This window comes from Notolepis coatsorum (assembly GCF_963971535.1).
Source record: "Notolepis coatsorum genome assembly, chromosome: 1".
Taxonomy (NCBI): Eukaryota; Metazoa; Chordata; class Actinopteri; order Aulopiformes; family Paralepididae; genus Notolepis; species Notolepis coatsorum.
The window spans coordinates 226266466-226286380 of NC_140165.1; the positions used below are offsets into that span (position 1 = coordinate 226266466).

General features: G+C 47.3%; 1 protein-coding gene across 1 annotated transcript in view; it reads right to left on the reverse strand.

Moving 5' to 3' along the window:
* LOC311224153 (acetylcholinesterase-like) overlaps positions 1–19915 on the reverse strand; it is a gene marked incomplete at both ends in the record, with an annotated part of 51807 nt that overhangs the window by 13435 nt on the left and 18457 nt on the right. Inside the window, 2 exons of the mRNA XM_084309020.1 lie at positions 4299–4508; positions 16860–17170. Of these exons, the coding sequence (XP_084165146.1) occupies positions 4299–4508; positions 16860–17170 (521 nt within the window). The remainder of the gene's footprint in view (positions 1–4298; positions 4509–16859; positions 17171–19915) is intronic.

Here is a 19915-nt window from a genome sequence, read left to right on the forward strand (position 1 = left end):
GCAGAACGGTGCTTTCTTTGTTTTGACTTTGAATGGAGTTTACTGTTAGCTGGAATCTATATGTGTAGCATGTAGCATGGAATACCTTTTGCGACGCCGAATTCACTATGCAGTAAAGGAATATATCATCAGCCAATGGACATATCGATCTACCAGATGGCGATCGATAACTGGGAAATCCTTTGGGGGATCCAACCGGCCCATGTTAAGATCTTTATCACGTAAATTACATGCTGATCGGGCCTTGCTTTGATAGCCAACCAGGCGATCAGCGAATGTGGCTACTGAGGCTAACGCGGTTATTGGTAATCAATAATCAGAAACTACGTCCCCCGCCCCCCCCCCCCTTTCATGCATTCATGGTGGACCATGAATACCGACAATGTGCATTTTGAGTTTTAGCTCTAGCTTCTGTAGTGCCGAAACGCTGTTCGATTTAATGTTATTAGCTTAGCGCCCTGTATCTCGCCTTCCAGGAGATATACTAGTCCAAATCCCATATAACGCTTATATTCACGAGGCTATAAAATGAGAACGTATTGATGCATTTTTTTTTCTTTAAGCCATTATGAAGGCACGGTTTATGCACTCAAGTGACAATGAGAATGGACAGATAGCAATATTATAAAGTATATATATAGCTGTTAGAAATTACATCGGTTTGTTGACAAAGCGTTGTCCTCCAGCCATATATTACAAAAAAAAAAAAAAAGGATTTAAATTTTTTTTATTGCTAATTAAAATTTAATAAATGTATTTATTATTTAAATGCCTATATATCATATTCGACGCAGACGGTAGGCTATATATAGCTCATTTAGTTATTAATCTTATTAAACTCACCTCCAGTTTTGGGGATATTAGCCTCCGGATTCTATTGCCCCCTTCCCTCTGGACAGTGTCCCGGCGATACTCCCCGTGTATTCTGTTATTATAACAAACCGACCCTCTGATTGATTCAGTTCTCAATAATAGTCGGGCCAGACTTGCTGAAGAGGCGCTCCTCTGAACAACTATATGTGACGTCCCCCTCTCCTCCATGGGTGAAACTCCTGTCAGTGGCAGATCCTGCATTCTACCTTTTGGGGATCATCTGAAACGGTGTTCTGCGAAATTCTACTACCTGCTGGCACGCATGGCGCACGCATGCGCATGACCCACAATCGTTCACACTACAATATCCCGCCACCTTGCTGACAAACGTCTTGTTGAGTCTTGTTGTTGATATATCTTAAACAATATCTTAAACATATGTTTTTCATTGCACCTTTTGAACTGTATATGCATGTAAATATTTGCATGTAATTGGCTTTGCAGGCGAATGTATTTGTAGATGATAAAATGTCGGTACACCTGTTGGAATTCGGAGTGAACTATAGGGTGACGTCACCCAGCTGTCCAAACATATAGGCGATTCGCGCTACGGCAGCAGTTCTCAGCAGAGTAGTAGAATTTTGCAGAACACCGGCTCGGACAGGTGACAGGCAGCGCGACTTGAGTGAGCTGCTCAGCAGCCTCGGCTGGAGATGCATCCTGCTGCAGGACCACAGCACCGACACTCTCAGGACCGTGACACTTTGCGGACCCACACTCTCCAGACTCTCGCTCCCATTGGCTGATTTGGGTCACGTGACCGTCCCACTCCAATTCAGCCATTGGGTGGAACGGTCACGTGACCCAAATCAGCCAATGGGAGCGAGGGTCTGGAGAGTGTGGGTCCGCAAAGTGTCGCAGTCCTGAATGTGTCGGTGCTGTGGTCCTGCAGATGGATACTATTGCTCGGCTGCGCAATGCATTGGTTTGTGACGTCGCCCGATTTTTTTATTTTAAATATAAGAGGGTATTGGAACGAGGCATTAAATTAACAACATTACAAAAAAAATAATAATAATAATCTTTGAAAGATAAATTTTTTTTTTTTTTTTTTATATCTTTGAATTGCAGGACATTGTTTTGTTGTTGCGGGACGCGGGACAAACGGCCCAATATCAGGACTGTCCCGCGAGTCGAGGGACAGGTGGTCACCCTAGGCACTGCAGGCAGAGAGCCTTGGTACTACTAGCCGAATGAAAATGTATCTGTTTCACCTAACAACACTATTGCTCCGTGATCATAGCCATCCATCTCTAAATCATTGTGTCGTTGTACATATTGTGTATACACCGTTAGAAGCTAACATAGCTTAGCTTGGTAGCTATTGTGCTAACAACATATCCCGACGTCCGGTTTGCTGGCCGGCATGAACGCCCGACACAAAATGGTTCTCTCCTCTCTGTACACCCCCGTCCCCACGGGTACCCTGCCGGGGAGCCCATGGACGCGACAACGGCGGCAGCCGTAGGGTGCTCGAGCCCGCCGTAACGCTAGTGGTACACGATAGCTATGAGCTAACTAACGCTACAGGCTCAAACACCCTACGGCCGCCGCTGTTGTCGCGTCCACAAGCTCCCCGGCAGGACACCCGCGAGAACGGAGGCACACAAAGAGGAGAGAACCACCCCAAATCGAGCACTCATGCCGGCCGACAAGCCGGACGCCGCGGCACGTTGTTAGCACAATAGTAGCCCACTGTGATGCACCGAGTGGGCCACCATTGATCAACATGCAGCGACGTGTAGCTTGCATGATGCGTGTGCAGTGCTTTGCCACACAGGTCTGAGAAGAGGACCTGCACATGATTTTACTCGTTCCCCAAACTCCTCTACATGCCCCGATCTCAAATGGTTCACGACAGTAGACATAATGCTAACGTTAGCCAGCGCCATATATCGAGTAGTACTATGACCCGGACGGGCATAAGGCATACATTTCCTGAAGTGACGTCACGGCCGTGCTAGCGTCTGATAAGCTTTTAGATTTGCTTGTGCATGTTATTCGTGCGTGGACCTTTTTAACCATTTCTGAGTGAAATTTCCGGCGTCAAATGGAAAAAGATAAATAATTAAATTAGATACCAATGATGTAAACTACCCATAATTGCAGAGTAGGGTTTAACCTGCAAGTTGGGCTTTAAGGTAGATTTAGAACGGATACAAAATATGTGATTAATTTGTGATTAATCACGAATTAACTATGGACAATCATGCTATTAATCAGATTAAATATTTTAATCGATTGACAGCCTTAACTTATCAGCGCCAGGCCCGAGTAAAGTCGGGTTAACTCGCCAACCGTTCAGCGCCAGACCCGAGTATGGTCGGGTTTTCATCGTTATTTCTTTTATTCGATATTTCCATTCATTACAGGCACACGGACTCGGGGTTAACATGGGGAATCATCCGGAGAATGCCAAAGTGCAATACCGGCAGCATCCACCCAGGTGGCAGTATCGAGCACCCTTTGAAACCTTATATCTTTAACCTTACCTGTGCATCGATCAAAAGTCTCCAGTCGGATTTTTATTTGTCGGGCAAGGGGAGCGGTTGTCCCGATCGGATTGAGAAGCGTGAAATGCTCCCGGTGCATGATGTGTGGCAGATTATGTTGGCGACACGATCAACACCAATACTGGGACTCGCGATCAGATAATTGGAATATTCTTTTTGGGGTACATCCTAGTGAATGTAAGGCCTATAATATGGTATCAATCCTGCTGTGATCCAACCATGACTTCACTTCGATCACAAGATATGTGTGTAACGTTACTCCACAACGTGTGCCGTTGGTGACAATCAAAGCATAAAAAAACTACCCCCCCCCCCCCACCCTTTCATGCATTCATGATGAAACATAATACCGATAATATAGACATGATTTCGAAATAGTAGAGTGTACAGGCGAGAAACTGCAAAGTTTTTAGTGAATTGCACGTATTGCTGCATAGCGTCGTTTTCTGGGATTAGACAGGATTACTCTAAAACTATACCCATGTTCACCACGGTATAAAACGGGAATGTATGGATGACATTTTTTTTTAACACATATTGAACGATAGTCGATGTCAAATGAGCCATAGTATTATATCCATACCTATAATATAGAATCGCCGTCGGCGTGGTAAGTACAAACGATGCTCAACTGCGAGGCGTCCATTGAGTTAATAATAATACATCTGTAATAATATAATTTAATTTTAATTTAGATTTTTGCGTCTGTATTTATTGTTTTTGTTATTATATTGTCATTATTGTTATTGTTAGTATTATTATTGTCCTGTGAAGTCCTGTCTATTATTATTATTATTATTATTATTATTATTATTATTATTATTATTATTATTATTATTATTATTATTATTATTATTATTATTATTATTGTTGTTGTATTGTGTGTTGTGTGTTGTCAATGAAAAAGCATACCCTGTCCTGCCAAAGTTGGCCCAGTGTTTCATGAACTTCTTGCTCATAGCCACCTCCTCCTCCGTATAATCCAGAGATTTATTGAGTGGCAAACCGAACACAAACTCTATCTCGTAGCCGTGCATGACGCCCATCCATCCTGGCCAGGGATTGGTGGAGGAGCGGTGGTTGAAGAGGAAGAGGCGGGATTGGCCTCCTTTTTCTGAATACCTGAAGAGAAGAAAAAAGGCATCATATTTAGCTATCTTGAATATGATCTTTTGCTGAATTCCTGTTTAGTCAAGTAGACAATGGTAAAATCCAGAATGTTCCGATTTTGCTCACTCTATGTTGGCCTACTTGCAAACAGATATTTGTTTTGCCTACATTTTATGTGTTGTTAGATCAGCATGAGGGCTGCAAATAAACATAATTACTATTAGCCGGAATCATCCTTTATTAATATCCCAATACTGTCACACAACCATAAAACTGCTGACTCTAAAGATGTACTCAGTACTACTTCATTTTACAATACATTCTACTGGAGCAGACTGTGAGTGAAATGCCTTTTTGAGGACACACTCTCTAACCTAGAGGGTACCTAAACTACCTACTAGGGGTGTAATGGTACACAGAAGCCACGGTTCGGTACGTACCTCGGTTTTGGGGTCACGGTTCGGTACGAGTTCAGTAAAACAGGAACAAATTATTTATAATGATTATTATATATTTATAATAATTATTCAAATTATTATTATTAAATATAATTATTTTGTATTAAGTTATACTTAGTTCCACCTAGGCTTGCCGCGGTAGTCAGTCAGTGATAACGGTGTCATTCTGTGTTCAGAAATCCACTTGAGTAAATCAATTGCCTAGTGCCCCACCCCCTACCTGTGTATAGTTTCAGTTTCACTTCTAGAGTAGATTTTACTTCATGTGAAGCAGAGAAAGACTCTAGAGAAGAGATGCCATGTTACACAACAATGTAGGGCTGTCCCCGACTAAAGATTTGGATAGTCGACTTTGATTGGCCGAAATTTGCCAATAGTCAACTAGTCGACTGGTACCAAAGCACCTCAAAGGCGCTAAAAACAAAATTACAAACATCTCAAAAACTGGTCAGACTACTGCTTGACCTTACTCCTAGAACCCACCTCACCCCTGCCCACTTTGACAACCTAGGATGGCTTAGAGTAGACGACAGAGTACAGCAACTTGCAATGGGCCTGGTCTACAAGATACACTACACGACCAAGGTACCCATGTACATGTCAAAATACTTCCCAAAGGTCAGTGAATACCACGATCAGAACACCAGAGGGAGCTCCACAAATCATGTTAAACCCAGATTTGGCCCAAACAAGGGACTAAACACGTTTCGCAATTATGCCACATCAATGTGGAACGCCCTACCCAAAGCTGTAAAGGAATGTGAATCACTACCCACTTTCAAAAACACTCTCAAAAAACACCTACGGGAGACTGCAATTAGAAACTGGCCCCTGTAAATGTCCTAACACAACCCCCTCCAATGTACAGTAAAAATTACCAAGTATGGTCTTGTCAATATTCCAATGTACAGTTTTGCTTGTACAGTTGTACAGTGTCCCCCACCCACCCCTCCTGCCCAACCTCCCCCCCCACTACTACCCAACCCCCCCCCCCCCCACCCACCCAACCACCTCCAATGTACAGTACCCCCGCGTGAATATTTTAGGCAACCAACTTGTGTTTAGCGTTTCTCTGATTGGCCAATACGCCCATGTAACCACGGCAGCGCGAGAGAGCGGCAGCGCGGAAATAGGCTGTCTATTGCCTCGCGCTGCAGCGCGGAAATAGGCTGTGTTGTGAAGGGCCAGATTAAACCGAATATATATATTTATTTATATATATTTAATTGTATTTGTATATTCTCTAATATTCCCTGATATCCCTTGTATATTCCTTGTACAATATGCATTGAATATCCATTCTAGCCTACTGAACATCCCATAATAGTCTCCATTCTACTATTGGTCGAGACCTTGGTGCCAGGCTGCCATACCCCCCAGACCCAGTTCAAGCGTACCGCTCAACATGTACGAACAAGTCCTAGTTCCGCGTAGGAATCTGGCTACCGCACCACTAATGGGACTATTTGTTCATAGTGCGTATATATACTGCGCTACTAAAGTAGGACTTCCTTTTCAGTCCAGTTTCTTACCCTCCAATAGAGTCACAGACGTAAAGCCTCCCCGCGACGCCACGTGTGGGAGTAAGGCCAAGTTCGGCCTACCATCGGTATTGAGACATCGTGTATATTAATATTTGAATAGTCATATTTGGCACTATATCGTCGAGTTGGACGTAGTCTATTAAGCTAATAATAGTCTATAATATATAGTGCTTCGTGCGGTGAGAATACTACCGTAGTCAGTACCCCATCGTTTCGGGCAGAAAACTGGCTGTTTATCCAGGATGATCGACCCCATGTGAGATTGCACCCGAGGAGCCCCAGAGCCGACGAGCGAGTGGACCTGTATACCGGATTATTCTACCGACGACAGCCCGCCTTCCCAGGCACGGATTATGCTTTGTATACGTTGATTATTCCATGGATAAAGACCCCCGACACTGCCGTGTGTTGGAACCCCCCCCCCTGGAGAGGACGCAAGGTGAGGAGACGCTCTGCAAGACGAGGTCGCTTCACGTCTCTCCTCCGTGGACCGGAGGACGCCGGCCCACAAAGAGTCCATCTGCTTTCATCTGCGGTCCAAGGATCGCCGGCGCATTGAACGGCACTACAGTGGGTTCACCTGGGATACCCTTGGCCGGATGAGACAGCCGGACTCTACCCCCCCCCCCTCCCTACTCCTGTCGGCTTACAAGCGACCGGATTAACCCCCCCCTAGTGTATCCAGTCTATAATCATTAAAGTATCATTGCTGTTATTCCTTAACTATTCCAGGTCGTATATGTACCACCTGCGCCTTCAGAGATTGGACATTCTCTATTGATATACCGACGAATACTCTTGCCATAAAAGTGCATACTAATTCCCATTCATAAATGTGATTGATTTGATTAAGTGCTTGCTCTACACACCATCGCTGTGTAGAAATAAAGACCTATTTCTAATTCGTACATTTGTGTTGGATCCGTTTCATCTACGTGACAGTGTTCATCATAATATATTTATGCCGAGTACTGGGTGGCCGAATATTAAGTACAAAGGTAGTGGTAGTAAGTATCATATCTAGTAATACAGTCAGGGAATTGTACCCCTCAGTTACAATTGGTCCTTCGAGCCGGAGGGTAATTAGTGTAATATTAATATAGTGTTATTAATATTGAAATGGCCTATGATGAACACTCCACGAAACGATCCTCCTAACCAACGCCTGCAGCGCGAACGACGGCTCCCTCAGTACTTAGAGGCTTACGCTGTCAGTCAACAACCTAGTCTTCTACTAACAGTAAACGCGGTAAAACTAGAAAGTAAAAGTATGTCTAACCCCAACGCCCAGACTACCCCGACCATAGAGGCCCCTACGGGTTCTAATGTAACTGACCAAGTTCACGGTGGGGACCAGTGGGAACCAGACATGACTTCACACCCCGCCAGTACTGAAGAAGTAGTCCCCGACGAGTCCCGGGAGGAATACAACGCTACCGAGAGAGAACTCGGCACGGAAGAAGACGGGGAGAGCACCGTGGAGATAGAGCTCCAAGGCTCCGCAAGGAGTACCCCGAGGGAAGGCTCCCCTATACAACCGCCTTCTCCCAGCGAGGCAGAGAGGACCCTACAGCAGGCCTTCCTCATCAGCCTGAACGCCGCTGCTGAACGCAACCGACTGCAGATCCAGCAGCGGAGCGAAGAAGAGCATATACGTCTAGAAATAAGACGCATTCAGAGAGAAGAGAATGTGGCCCGAGACCGAGCAGACAGCCAGCGAGCAGCTGCTGGTGCTCTACGGGACGCAGAGCGCGACAGACAGCAAGCGCAACTAATAGAACAGCTGATCAGACGGACAACACCCTCTCCCTCCGCCAGAGGCTCCAGGAACTCGTCTAGACACACCTCCAGGGCGGCATCCCCTAGCCGAGTAAACAACCCTGAACTTGACCAACAGACGAGGTCTATACCCCCCACAGACCACCTCCCCCCACCGGTCCAAGCGAGACCTAGCAACCGGGAAGGAGCAGCATATCCTGTGGAGAGGCTAAACCAGAGACTACAAGCACTGGATGACCTAACTGAAGACGAAGAGGAGGAGAACCACGCCCGACGACAGCACAGTACTCTACCGGACCAGGAGGTCCGGTACAGCCCAGGCTATACTCCCGCGGAGCTGCGCTACAGACCCCCGACTCTATACCCGGGTGAGCACGACGCACGACCCGCACCGAGGAACAGCACCTGGACAAGCGGGCCATGGTACACTGCCGGTACCAGCCCATACCAAGGAGCGGGAGGAGACTCGCCTAGGAGGCCTCTCCCCCAACGCTCGCCGATGTATCCACAGTCAGCGTCATACATTGGCACGCCTATGGTACCCGACTTCACCCAAGAGAACCGGGCCCAGTATACAGAACTCCGCATGTGTCTGGAGACCATGTTGGTGGATGTATTGGATGAACGCCATAAATACGCCATCCTACTGAAGCACTTAAAGGTACCCCGCGCACATAATATAGCGCTCGCCTACGCGACTTCCACCGCCCCATACACAGCAGCGCTGGTAGCATTGGACCAGAGGTATGGGCGCATATGGGATTACGTGATCCAGGAGATCCGACACATCGACCGCTTACCCCCAGCAATAGACAATCGAGCACTGGACGACCTGTCCATCAGAGTGCAGTCCCTGGTAGGGATGTTGGGAGCGCAGAGAGAGAAGGGGAGGCATGAACTTTACGCCAACTCAAATGTGGAAAGGATCTTGGAGAAGCTGCCGCCCGCTCGACAGGAGCGTTTTAGGCGGCAGAGAGACCACCGAGACCCGAATGGCCCCGAACCGAACCTCCTCGATCTAGCAGACTTCCTGGCGAGAGAAGTCAGCAGCCTACGGCTAGATACATTCGGACGGAGCACCCCTGGCTCCAGAGAAGGAACCAGACGACTAAATGATGGAAGAAGATCGGTGACTGTGATGCACCAATCGGAGTCAGTACCGAGCAGCAGGAGCCACAGTACCCCCTCCAGAACGGAGAAGTGGAAGATAGTGTGCCCCTACTGTGAGAAAGAACACTGGCTAGCGCAATGTGACTCCTTCCCCAAGCTGAACGCGGAGGAAGCAAGTCAATGGATAAAGTCCAACAAGCGCTGTTTTCGCTGTGCGCGCTCACACATGGCAGCCGAATGCCGCTTAAAGAAAAGGTGCACCAAGTGCGATGGAGCCCATCTGGACATACTTCACGACAGTAACAGACGGCGCCCTTCACCCGCACCATCCAGCAGCAAAGCGAGCGTCATGTACATCGATCCCGCCAGCAGCAGTGGAGCCCGAGTACTCCTAAAAGTAGTGCGTGTGACACTAAGCTACCAGAATAAAGTCCTGGACACTTACGCCGTCCTCGATGACGGGTCAGAGAAGACCCTTCTGCTCGCCTCCGCTGCGGCCCAGCTAGGGCTGCGGGGAAGCGAAACCCAAATGACAATTCGGACAATAAGACGAGATTTGAAGACGATAAAGGGCGAGAATGTCTCATTTTCTATCGCAGCAAGCGGCCAGCCTGAGCGACGGTACCAGATTACAGACGCTTTCACCAGCCAAGAAATAGGACTGTCGCGGTACACATACCCCGTCGCCAAGCTGATGGAGAAATATGCACATCTGCGCAAGTTACCGATCCCGCTCATAGACAATGCTATGCCGACCCTGTTGATAGGCTCCGACCATGCAGACCTCATTGTCCCGATAGACCGGGTTCATACCGGACCCCGAGGCTGTCCTGCAGCAGTCGAGACCCGTTTGGGATGGACTCTCCAAGGCCCGCTCGCCAAATCTCTCAACCGAAGTACAGCCACTAGATGTCTCCACTCCCGAGTCACAGAGGGAGAAACCGCACTCCTGCAACACGTAGAGCGGTTATGGACCTTGGAACAAATGCCCTTTAAGAACGGAAAGAAAGACATTCGCTCTAAAGATGACATTTACGCCATTCACCTCCTCGAGACAGGGACCAAGAGAGTCCCGGTCAACGGCGTGTTGAGATACGCCACGCCACTCCTGCGGCGAGAAGGAATGCCTACTTTCCACGCCAAGACAGACGCCACAGAACGGTACCTGCTGAACACGGAGCGGCGCTTAGCCAAGAACCCCGCCCAAGAGAGTGTATACCGCGCTGAGATTGAGAAGCTCATCACAGCGGGACACGTCACAAAGATGGACATTAAAGAGGCTGACCAGACCACTGAATCGTGGTACGTGCCTCACCACAAGGTCCATCACAACGGTAAAGACCGCATAGTATTTAACTGCAGCTACCAGATCGGATCCCAAAATCTGAATAAAGAGTTACTGCCCGGTCCCACACTCGGCCCCTCCCTACTCGGCGTTCTACTCCGCTTCCGCCAGGAAAAGGTGGCCATCAGCGGGGACATTAAAGGAATGTTCCTGCAGGTGAGATTAGTAGAGGAGGACAAGCCCCTGTTACGGTTCCTATGGAGAGAGAAGCCAGGAGATGAGCACCCAGCCATCTACCAATGGGAAGTCCTCCCCTTCGGAACGACGTGCAGCCCCTGCTGTGCTACATTTGCACTACAGAAACATGTAGCAGAGGACCCAGCAGCGGACGAAGAGGTCCGACACAGCGTAAAGAACAGCTTCTACGTAGACAACTGTCTACAAAGCCTTTCAACCCAGGAAGAAGCCGAGGCTCTCCTGATTAAACTCCGCGCCTCATTGATCAAAGGCGGCTTTGATCTCAGGCAGTGGGCCAGCAGCGATCCGCAAGCACTGCGCAGCCTCTCCTCCGAGGACAAGGCAGCCAGCAGCGAGACCTGGATGGCTACAATCCCGGGAGAAGCCCAGGAGATGACCCTGGGATTGGTGTGGCGATTCAAAACAGATTCGCTTCACTACAGACACAAGCCCCTGACTACGGAGCAGGGAAGGCCGGCGGCGGCGCCGACCACCAGACGGAGTGTGTACACAACACTCGCCCGACAATATGACCCGCTAGGATGTATTCTACCGTACACCACCAGGGCAAAAATGATTGTACGAGCATTGTGGGACAAGGACCAGGGCTGGGACGACCCCATTCCCGCACACCTTTCATCCACCTGGAGAGAGTGGGAGATGGAGCTCCACTCACTCCCAGGCGTTAATATGCGCCGAAGCTACTTCCCACCCACGGTGAGGCCAGAGACATGTAAAATGGACTTACACGTCTTCAGTGACGCCTCAGAGGTCGCATACGGATCAGTAGCCTACTTGCGGGCCCAAGAAAAGGGGGGAGAGATCTACACAGCATTTGTCCTCGCCCGCTCGAGAATAGCCCCACGCAAGCCACAATCTATCCCACGTCTAGAGCTCTGCGCAGCCCTAGCCGGAGCGCACCTAGCCACGCTCATCCAACGTGAGCTCACCATACCGGTGTCTAGAACAATCCTGTGGTCAGATTCCACGACAGTACTCGCCTGGATCCAATCGGACTCATGCAAGTACAAAGTCTTCGTGGGAGTCAGAGTCACCGAGATTCAAGACTTAACCGAAGAGTTAACCGGAGAAACAGAGTGGCGCTACGTTGATACAAAACAGAACCCAGCTGACGTCATCACCCGGGGAATGCCCCTAGATGACCTCACCCGTCACAATGCTTACAGTGACGGCCCCGCATTCCTAAGACTCCCGGAAGGACAGTGGCCCATGCCTATCCCGAGGGAAGCAAGTCCAGAGGAGGTGGAAAATAAGAAGTCTGTGTTCTGTGGATTGAGCACCGTAGCCTCCACCGACCCTAACATAGACGATTGCACGTCCATAGAGAGTGCACAACAAAGAACATTCCTGCGGTACCACCCGGAGTGCAAGTCCCCCGCTGATATGTCAGCAGCTAACTACGAGGAAGCAGAATTGCTTCTACTGCAGCGAGCCCAGAGAGACTCGTTCCCCGATGAATTGGCCTGTCTACAGGGAGGAAAGCCCGTCCCATCCGACAGCAGATTAATTCATCTGGCCCCCGAGAGCGACGCTCATACCCTCATCAGAGTGGGTGGTCGCCTACGCAGAGCCCCCAATCTACCGGATGACATTAAATACCCGATCGTATTGAACAGCCGACACAAGGTCACAGAGCTGATTATAAAGAAATACGATGAGGATGTACATCACGCAGGAGCAGAAAGAGTCTTCGCGGAAATCAGACGTCGTTACTGGATCCTACAAGGAAGAGAGGCGGTACGACGCTTCCAGCGAACATGTCTAGACTGCCGCAAGTGGCGCGCGCAGCCCAGCATACCAAGGATGGCTGACCTTCCTCCATGTCGCCTCCGAATCGGTGACAAGCCATTCCACTCAACGGGTATGGACTGCTTTGGCCCGCTGCACATAAAGAAAGGAAGAGGAACCGAGAAGCGGTGGGGTATTGTATTCAAATGCATGACCACCAGAGCGATACACATCGAGCTTCTCCCGACCATGAGCACAGACTCATTCCTTATGGCCTTCCGTAGATTCACATCACGGAAAGGAAGACCGTCTACCCTATTGTCCGATCATGGGACAAACTTCAAAGGCGGCGAAAGAGAGCTGAGAGAGAGCTTCCAAGCTATGGGCCCAGAACTTAAGACCCACCTCGCTCCAGCACAGGTTGATTTCCAATTCAACCCCCCAAACGCACCCCACTTCGGTGGCACTTGGGAACGACAAGTGAGCTCCATAAAGACAGCCCTGTACGCAGTACTTGGGGCCCAGACTGTGGCGGAAGAAGTCCTAATGACAGTCCTCACGGAGATTGAGGGAGTACTTAACTCGAAGCCCCTCGGATATGTCTCCAGTGATGTGGCGGATATCGACCCAGTTACCCCCAACACCCTCCTGATTGGGCGGCTAGATCCTGCATTACCCCAGACAATGTACCGGCCTGAAGAAGCGAACGGCCGACGAATGTGGAGGTACAGCCAAGTATTAGCCGACAAGTTTTGGAGCAGTTTCCTACTGCACTACCTACCGTCTCTACAGACCCGCCAGAAGTGGGTAAAGGAGAGAGACAATTTGACAGAAGGAACAGTCGTCATGATTATTGATCAATCACTGCCCAGAGCTATGTGGCCGGCCGGCCGCGTAAGCAAAGTGATCACCGGTGCCGACGGCAAGGTCCGAGCAGCTGAAGTGCTTGTCCAGGGTCGCACTTACACCCGTCCCGTGGCGAGGCTCATAGAACTGCCCCGACTCCCAGACACAATCGATGATGACCATGACCCTATAACCCTATGACTTTGTGAAGTTGACTGACCCCTACAGCAAACCCTTATGTGTAAATAGACAACGCGATTAATCTGTCTCTGCTTAACTGATTAGGTCTGGGACCAATCAGGGGGTGGCTGTTGTGAAGGGCCAGATTAAACCGAATATATATATTTATTTATATATATATATTTAATTGTATTTGTATATTCTCTAATATTCCCTGATATCCCTTGTATATTCCTTGTACAATATGCATTGAATATCCATTCTAGCCTACTGAACATCCCATAATAGTCTCCATTCTACTATTGGTCGAGACCTTGGTGCCAGGCTGCCATACCCCCCAGACCCAGTTCAAGCGTACCGCTCAACATGTACGAACAAGTCCTAGTTCCGCGTAGGAATCTGGCTACCGCACCACTAATGGGACTATTTGTTCATAGTGCGTATATATACTGCGCTACTAAAGTAGGACTTCCTTTTCAGTCCAGTTTCTTACCCTCCAATAGAGTCACAGACGTAAAGCCTCCCCGCGACGCCACGTGTGGGAGTAAGGCCAAGTTCGGCCTACCATCGGTATTGAGACATCGTGTATATTAATATTTGAATAGTCATATTTGGCACTATATCGTCGAGTTGGACGTAGTCTATTAAGCTAATAATAGTCTGTTAATATATAGTGCTTCGTGCGGTGAGAATACTACCGTAGTCAGTACCCCATCGTTTCGGGCAGAAAACTGGCTGTTTATCCAGGATGATCGACCCCATGTGAGATTGCACCCGAGGAGCCCCAGAGCCGACGAGCGAGTGGACCTGTATACCGGATTATTCTACCGACGACAGCCCGCCTTCCCAGGCACGGATTATGCTTTGTATACGTTGATTATTCCATGGATAAAGACCCCCGACACTGCCGTGTGTTGGAACCCCCCCCCCTGGAGAGGACGCAAGGTGAGGAGACGCTCTGCAAGACGAGGTCGCTTCACGTCTCTCCTCCGTGGACCGGAGGACGCCGGCCCACAAAGAGTCCATCTGCTTTCATCTGCGGTCCAAGGATCGCCGGCGCATTGAACGGCACTACAGTGGGTTCACCTGGGATACCCTTGGCCGGATGAGACAGCCGGACTCTACCCCCCCCCCCTTCCCTACTCCTGTCGGCTTACAAGCGACCGGATTAACCCCCCCCTAGTGTATCCAGTCTATAATCATTAAAGTATCATTGCTGTTATTCCTTAACTATTCCAGGTCGTATATGTACCACCTGCGCCTTCAGAGATTGGACATTCTCTATTGATATACCGACGAATACTCTTGCCATAAAAGTGCATACTAATTCCCATTCATAAATGTGATTGATTTGATTAAGTGCTTGCTCTACACACCATCGCTGTGTAGAAATAAAGACCTATTTCTAATTCGTACATTTGTGTTGGATCCGTTTCATCTACGTGACAGTGTTCATCATAATATATTTATGCCGAGTACTGGGTGGCCGAATATTAAGTACAAAGGTAGTGGTAGTAAGTATCATATCTAGTAATACAGTCAGGGAATTGTACCCCTCAGTTACAGGCTGTCTATTGCCATTCTCTAAGTCAAACTCTAACCTTAACCAGCTCCTTAACAGCGCCTAAACTTAACCCTTCTAACCTTAAGCAACTCCGAAACAATGCCTAACCTTAACCAACTCCGAAACAATGCCTAAACTTAACCGGCGAAATGAATGCACGTTAAAAAATATTGCCATTCTCTAAGTCAAACTCTAACCTTAACCAGCTCCTTAACAGCGCCTAAACTTAACCCTTCTAACCTTAAGCAACTCCGAAACAATGCCTAACCTTAACCAACTCCGAAACAATGCTTAAAGTTATGCCTAAACTTAACGGCGAAAGAATGCGAATGCACGTTAAAAAAAAAAAAAAAAAGAATTGAAGGGAATCGAACTAGCCAGCAACGAGCCGTAGGATCCACAGCCATGCAGCGTTGCCAATTGAGCTAGTTCTGGATAGCGAATAAGGGGCGGTTACTGGCATATAATGCTGCCGCGACGGAGCTCCGCTCTGCTGCTGCCGCGTCGCCGCGGGGGCGTGGCTAGACGCAAGTTGGGCGTGGTTAGACACAAGTTGGTTGCCTTTAATATTTAGGCGTACCCCCCACCCCCCAACCTACCCAACCTCCTCCCATGTACAGTTTCTACGTCAAATGTATATACTCTTTTTTCTGGACTCTTTTCGTATCACAAACAGTACTGTATTTGCAAATCTGGTATGTCATAAATGTATAGATGTAGCAGTACTGTATCTGTATGTCATGTATGTCATATATGTTACGATGAATTGAAAATGGGGGACCCTGATGTAATGGTATGCGCGACATTAGCGTACTTTAGCATTAGACACTAGGCCTCTTTGCTTTTGGAAAGAATGAAAAAAAATATATATATATTATAATATATTTTTTTTTTTGCATTAGACTAAGAGGTTGGCAGTCGACTACGGCTCTTTTTGATCGATTAGTCGACTAATCGGGGTCAGCCCTACAACAATGGCAGATGATTTATCAATATTTTGGATTTAAACACTGCAGCTCGACTGGAGAGGCGCTCAGAGGACCAGTCCAGATCAGCAAAAGTACGTTAGCGTTTTCCTTTTCTCTCAGATCAGCTGTGAAAGGAAAGTAGCGCGGCAGAACGTTGGTGTGTGTGTCTTTCCATTGGATTCATTATTAGGCGAACAAGAAAACGATGAACATTTTCAGCCTAGTGTAATGACCCTGCTGTGTTACAAACATATCATTCATGGTTTAGTTTCAGGCACACCTGTAGTAAGGTGAGGGGAGGAGGGAAGAAACAGCCCAGTGCAGAGTGCGCTGTTAATTTGTTCTGTCGGATTGTCATCATACCTTTACAAGCTTCAACGTTTTATTCATCATCTAAATGTGGCAATACAAGCTTGATATTCAATGTTAAATGAATGCCCTTCTGTGTTAAGTAAAGTAAAGTAAAGATATTGAGCATACATTTGTAAAATGTGCAACCCTAGTTAACCTAGTGGTATGAGACATATTCGTCGTATGGCTGGATGTACCGAACCGTGACGTCCGTACCGTGAAGTCACGGGACGAATACACGTACCGTTACACCCCTAGTACTTACATAAAGCGAGGCTAGCTGGCTCTTTACCTGCGAGCAAACTCCAACACTGGACAACTGAAAAAGTAGTCTCCGACCAGGCTACCCAGAGAGTCACGGTTTTTCGTCCTGTTATTCTCATCTGTCCAATCGGTGTACTGGAAAACAGCTGCCTCCCTTGTAACGTCACTGGCTCTTGGCATCGCAAATGGCACCCCTTCCAGGAAGTCCTTCCTACTGATCAGACTCTGACTGGTCCGGTCAAATCCCGGTGCTCCGTAAACCAGGAAGTAGGTCCCCTCGTCTTGGTTCAGACCAAACAGCACCTGGGTCTTTTTGAAGTTCCCGGTACGTAGCAGCACCTGCAGCGGGATGGAGACAGGAGGTTTGATTCAGTGATTGATTGATTGATTGATTGATTGAAAACTTTATTAACAGACTGCAGAATGGGTACAATACACACAATTGTTAAGGGGATGCAGACCAGAGAAAGACTTTCGTCTTGTTTACATCAGGGTCCCCCATTTTCAATTCATCAGGACATATATGACATACATGACATACAGATAGACAGTACTGCTACATCTATACATTTATGACATACCAGATTTGCAAATACAGTACTGTTTGTGATACGAAAAGAGTCCAGAAAAGAGTATATACATTTGACGTAGAAACTGTACTTGCTGAGTTTGTTATTTGAACCGAAGAGAATGGACTCTGTTTTGCCCATGTGTAATGATAGTTTGTTATCAGCGAGCCATATGCAGATTTTGCCTAGTTCCGAGCTGAGGGTTTTTTAAACCTGTAACTTGTTCTTGTCAGAGACCAGCAGGGCTGAGTCATCTGCGAACAAGAACAAGTTGCAGTCACAAGCTGACAACATGTAATTTGCATAAATTAGGAACAGTAGCGGTCCTAGTATGCTTCCTTGTGGAACACCACAGCTCACTGTGAGGGGGGGGGGGGGTAGGGTACCGTTTACCTCCACCATCTGTTCTCTCCCCTCCAGGTAGGATTGCATCCATCTCACTGATAGACTATCGAAACCCATTGCTTTTAGCTTGTCAATCAGAATGGAGTGATTGACAGTGTCGAAGGCTTTTTGTAGGTCCAGCATGACCATGCCGCAGTATTTGCCCACGTCCACCTCTTGTTTGATGTGGTCGTTCAAATAGAGAAGGCATGTGTCAGTGGAGTGGGATGTTCTGAAGCCAGATTGAAATTCGTAGATTAGATTTTCTTCCGCTAGGTACTTTTCAATCTGTTCGTAGACAATTTTTTCCATGACTTTCGAGATGGAGGTAAGAATAGAAACAGGGCGGTAGTTGCCTGGGTCTAATTTACTGCCCTTTTTGTGCAGAGGGGTCACTCTCGCAATTTTGAAGTCCTTGGGGACGTGTCCCTGTTTTATGGAGATGTGTGTGATGACTGGGGTGATGGCGGCTGCTGAGTCTCTGAGGAATTTGGAGGGGATGCCAGTGGCCTTGTTAGGTTGGAGGGCGCTCAGTTTTTTGAGTACCTCATCTGTTGTTACCATTTCCAGTTTGAAGTCGTCTTTGCGGACCCCTAGGTTTTTGTAGTAAGCTACTATGTGTTCTACCCCATAATGCCCTGAGTGGGAGGGTAGTTTGTTTACCAGTGTTGTGGCTATGTTTGCGAAGAAAGTGTTTAAGTAATTGGCTACATCTAGCTTGTCTGTGATGAGTGTGTTGTCCGTCTTTATGTTTATGTTTGAGAATCTGGTTTTAAGTTTTTTACTGCAGCCTAGTTGATTGTTGAGTAATTTCCAAAGTTCACGTGGTTTGTTTTTGTTTTCCTCAGTTTTGTCATTGATGAAGTTCTTTTTTGCCGTTTTGATCATGGAGTTTACGTCGTTTCTTAGTCTGTTTCTTTCCAGTTTGAGTTCAGTCACGTGGGCAGTGTTTTGAAAACGCCTGTTGATTGCATACCCATAGTAATTAGAAAGCAAAGCCAAAGTTCTTCCATAACACAATCACTTCCTGCTACTGTAATAGAGTTACAGAAGTTTGACTTAAGTCTGAATTATTTAGCAAACAGATGCCTGCAAAAGAGTTCCAGCTGAGAGGTATTAGCTGGAGACCACAATGGGTCAATAGCCTGAAGTCCATTTTAGCTTTCAACTGATGTGTTGGTTGATAATAACACAGCGTGACAGCAACAGACGAGGGCAAATGTGCTGCGACGTGCGGGCCGTCAGAACATTAAGAGCTTAAACCCTTACTCTTCTCAAATTGTTCGTAAATGTTTAATCTCAGGGAAAATAATAATAATAAACATTATTTGTATAGCACCTTTCATGCAATAATTGCAGCTCAAAGCAGCAGGGAGACTTGTGTGTCTGGGAGACATGTGTGACTGGGAGACTCGTGTGACTTGTATGACTGGGAGACTCGTGTGACTTGTGTGACTGGGAGACGTGGTAAATACACAGGTCACAACATGTTTACAGGAACGTTTGGGAGTTGTATTTTGATTGTATTTGATTGTATATTTCCTGACTGTAGTGAACTAGGCTAGATGTCTGCCCCACTTCCAGTGATGAAGCTAAGCTAGGCTAACGGTCCAGGCGTTCCATAAGCCCAATGCATGCAGAGAGACGAAAAAGGTATGTATCTTCTTGTCCAAATCCAGGGAAGATGTTAAATAAGCTAATTTCCCAAAATGTTGGAGTTTTCCTTTAAGAAATGGTTAAAATCCTGAAAATAAATAAATATAAATAGGTATGGTGAGGACTGAAGTTAATAATGATAATCATGAAAGAAAATTGGAACAATACCCCTAAGGGGCAGAGTGGCTACGCGTGTGTGAGTGAGTGAGTGTGTGAATGAATGCATGAATAAATTAATTAATGAATAAATGAGTGAGCAGGCGAGTGAGTTAGTGACATTGCCAGTCACAGAGGTCGCTTCACATCTATAAACATACAGTACTAGTTCACCAGAAACAGGGGTTTCGGTCAAGGACACTATTAAAGAAAGAAGGGTCATTGGTGCCAAGTGTGAAAACAGGCTTCAATAGCACTGACACCAAAGTATGGCACCAAGCAGAGCATAGAACGCTGGTATTCTGACGTGATGACCCAC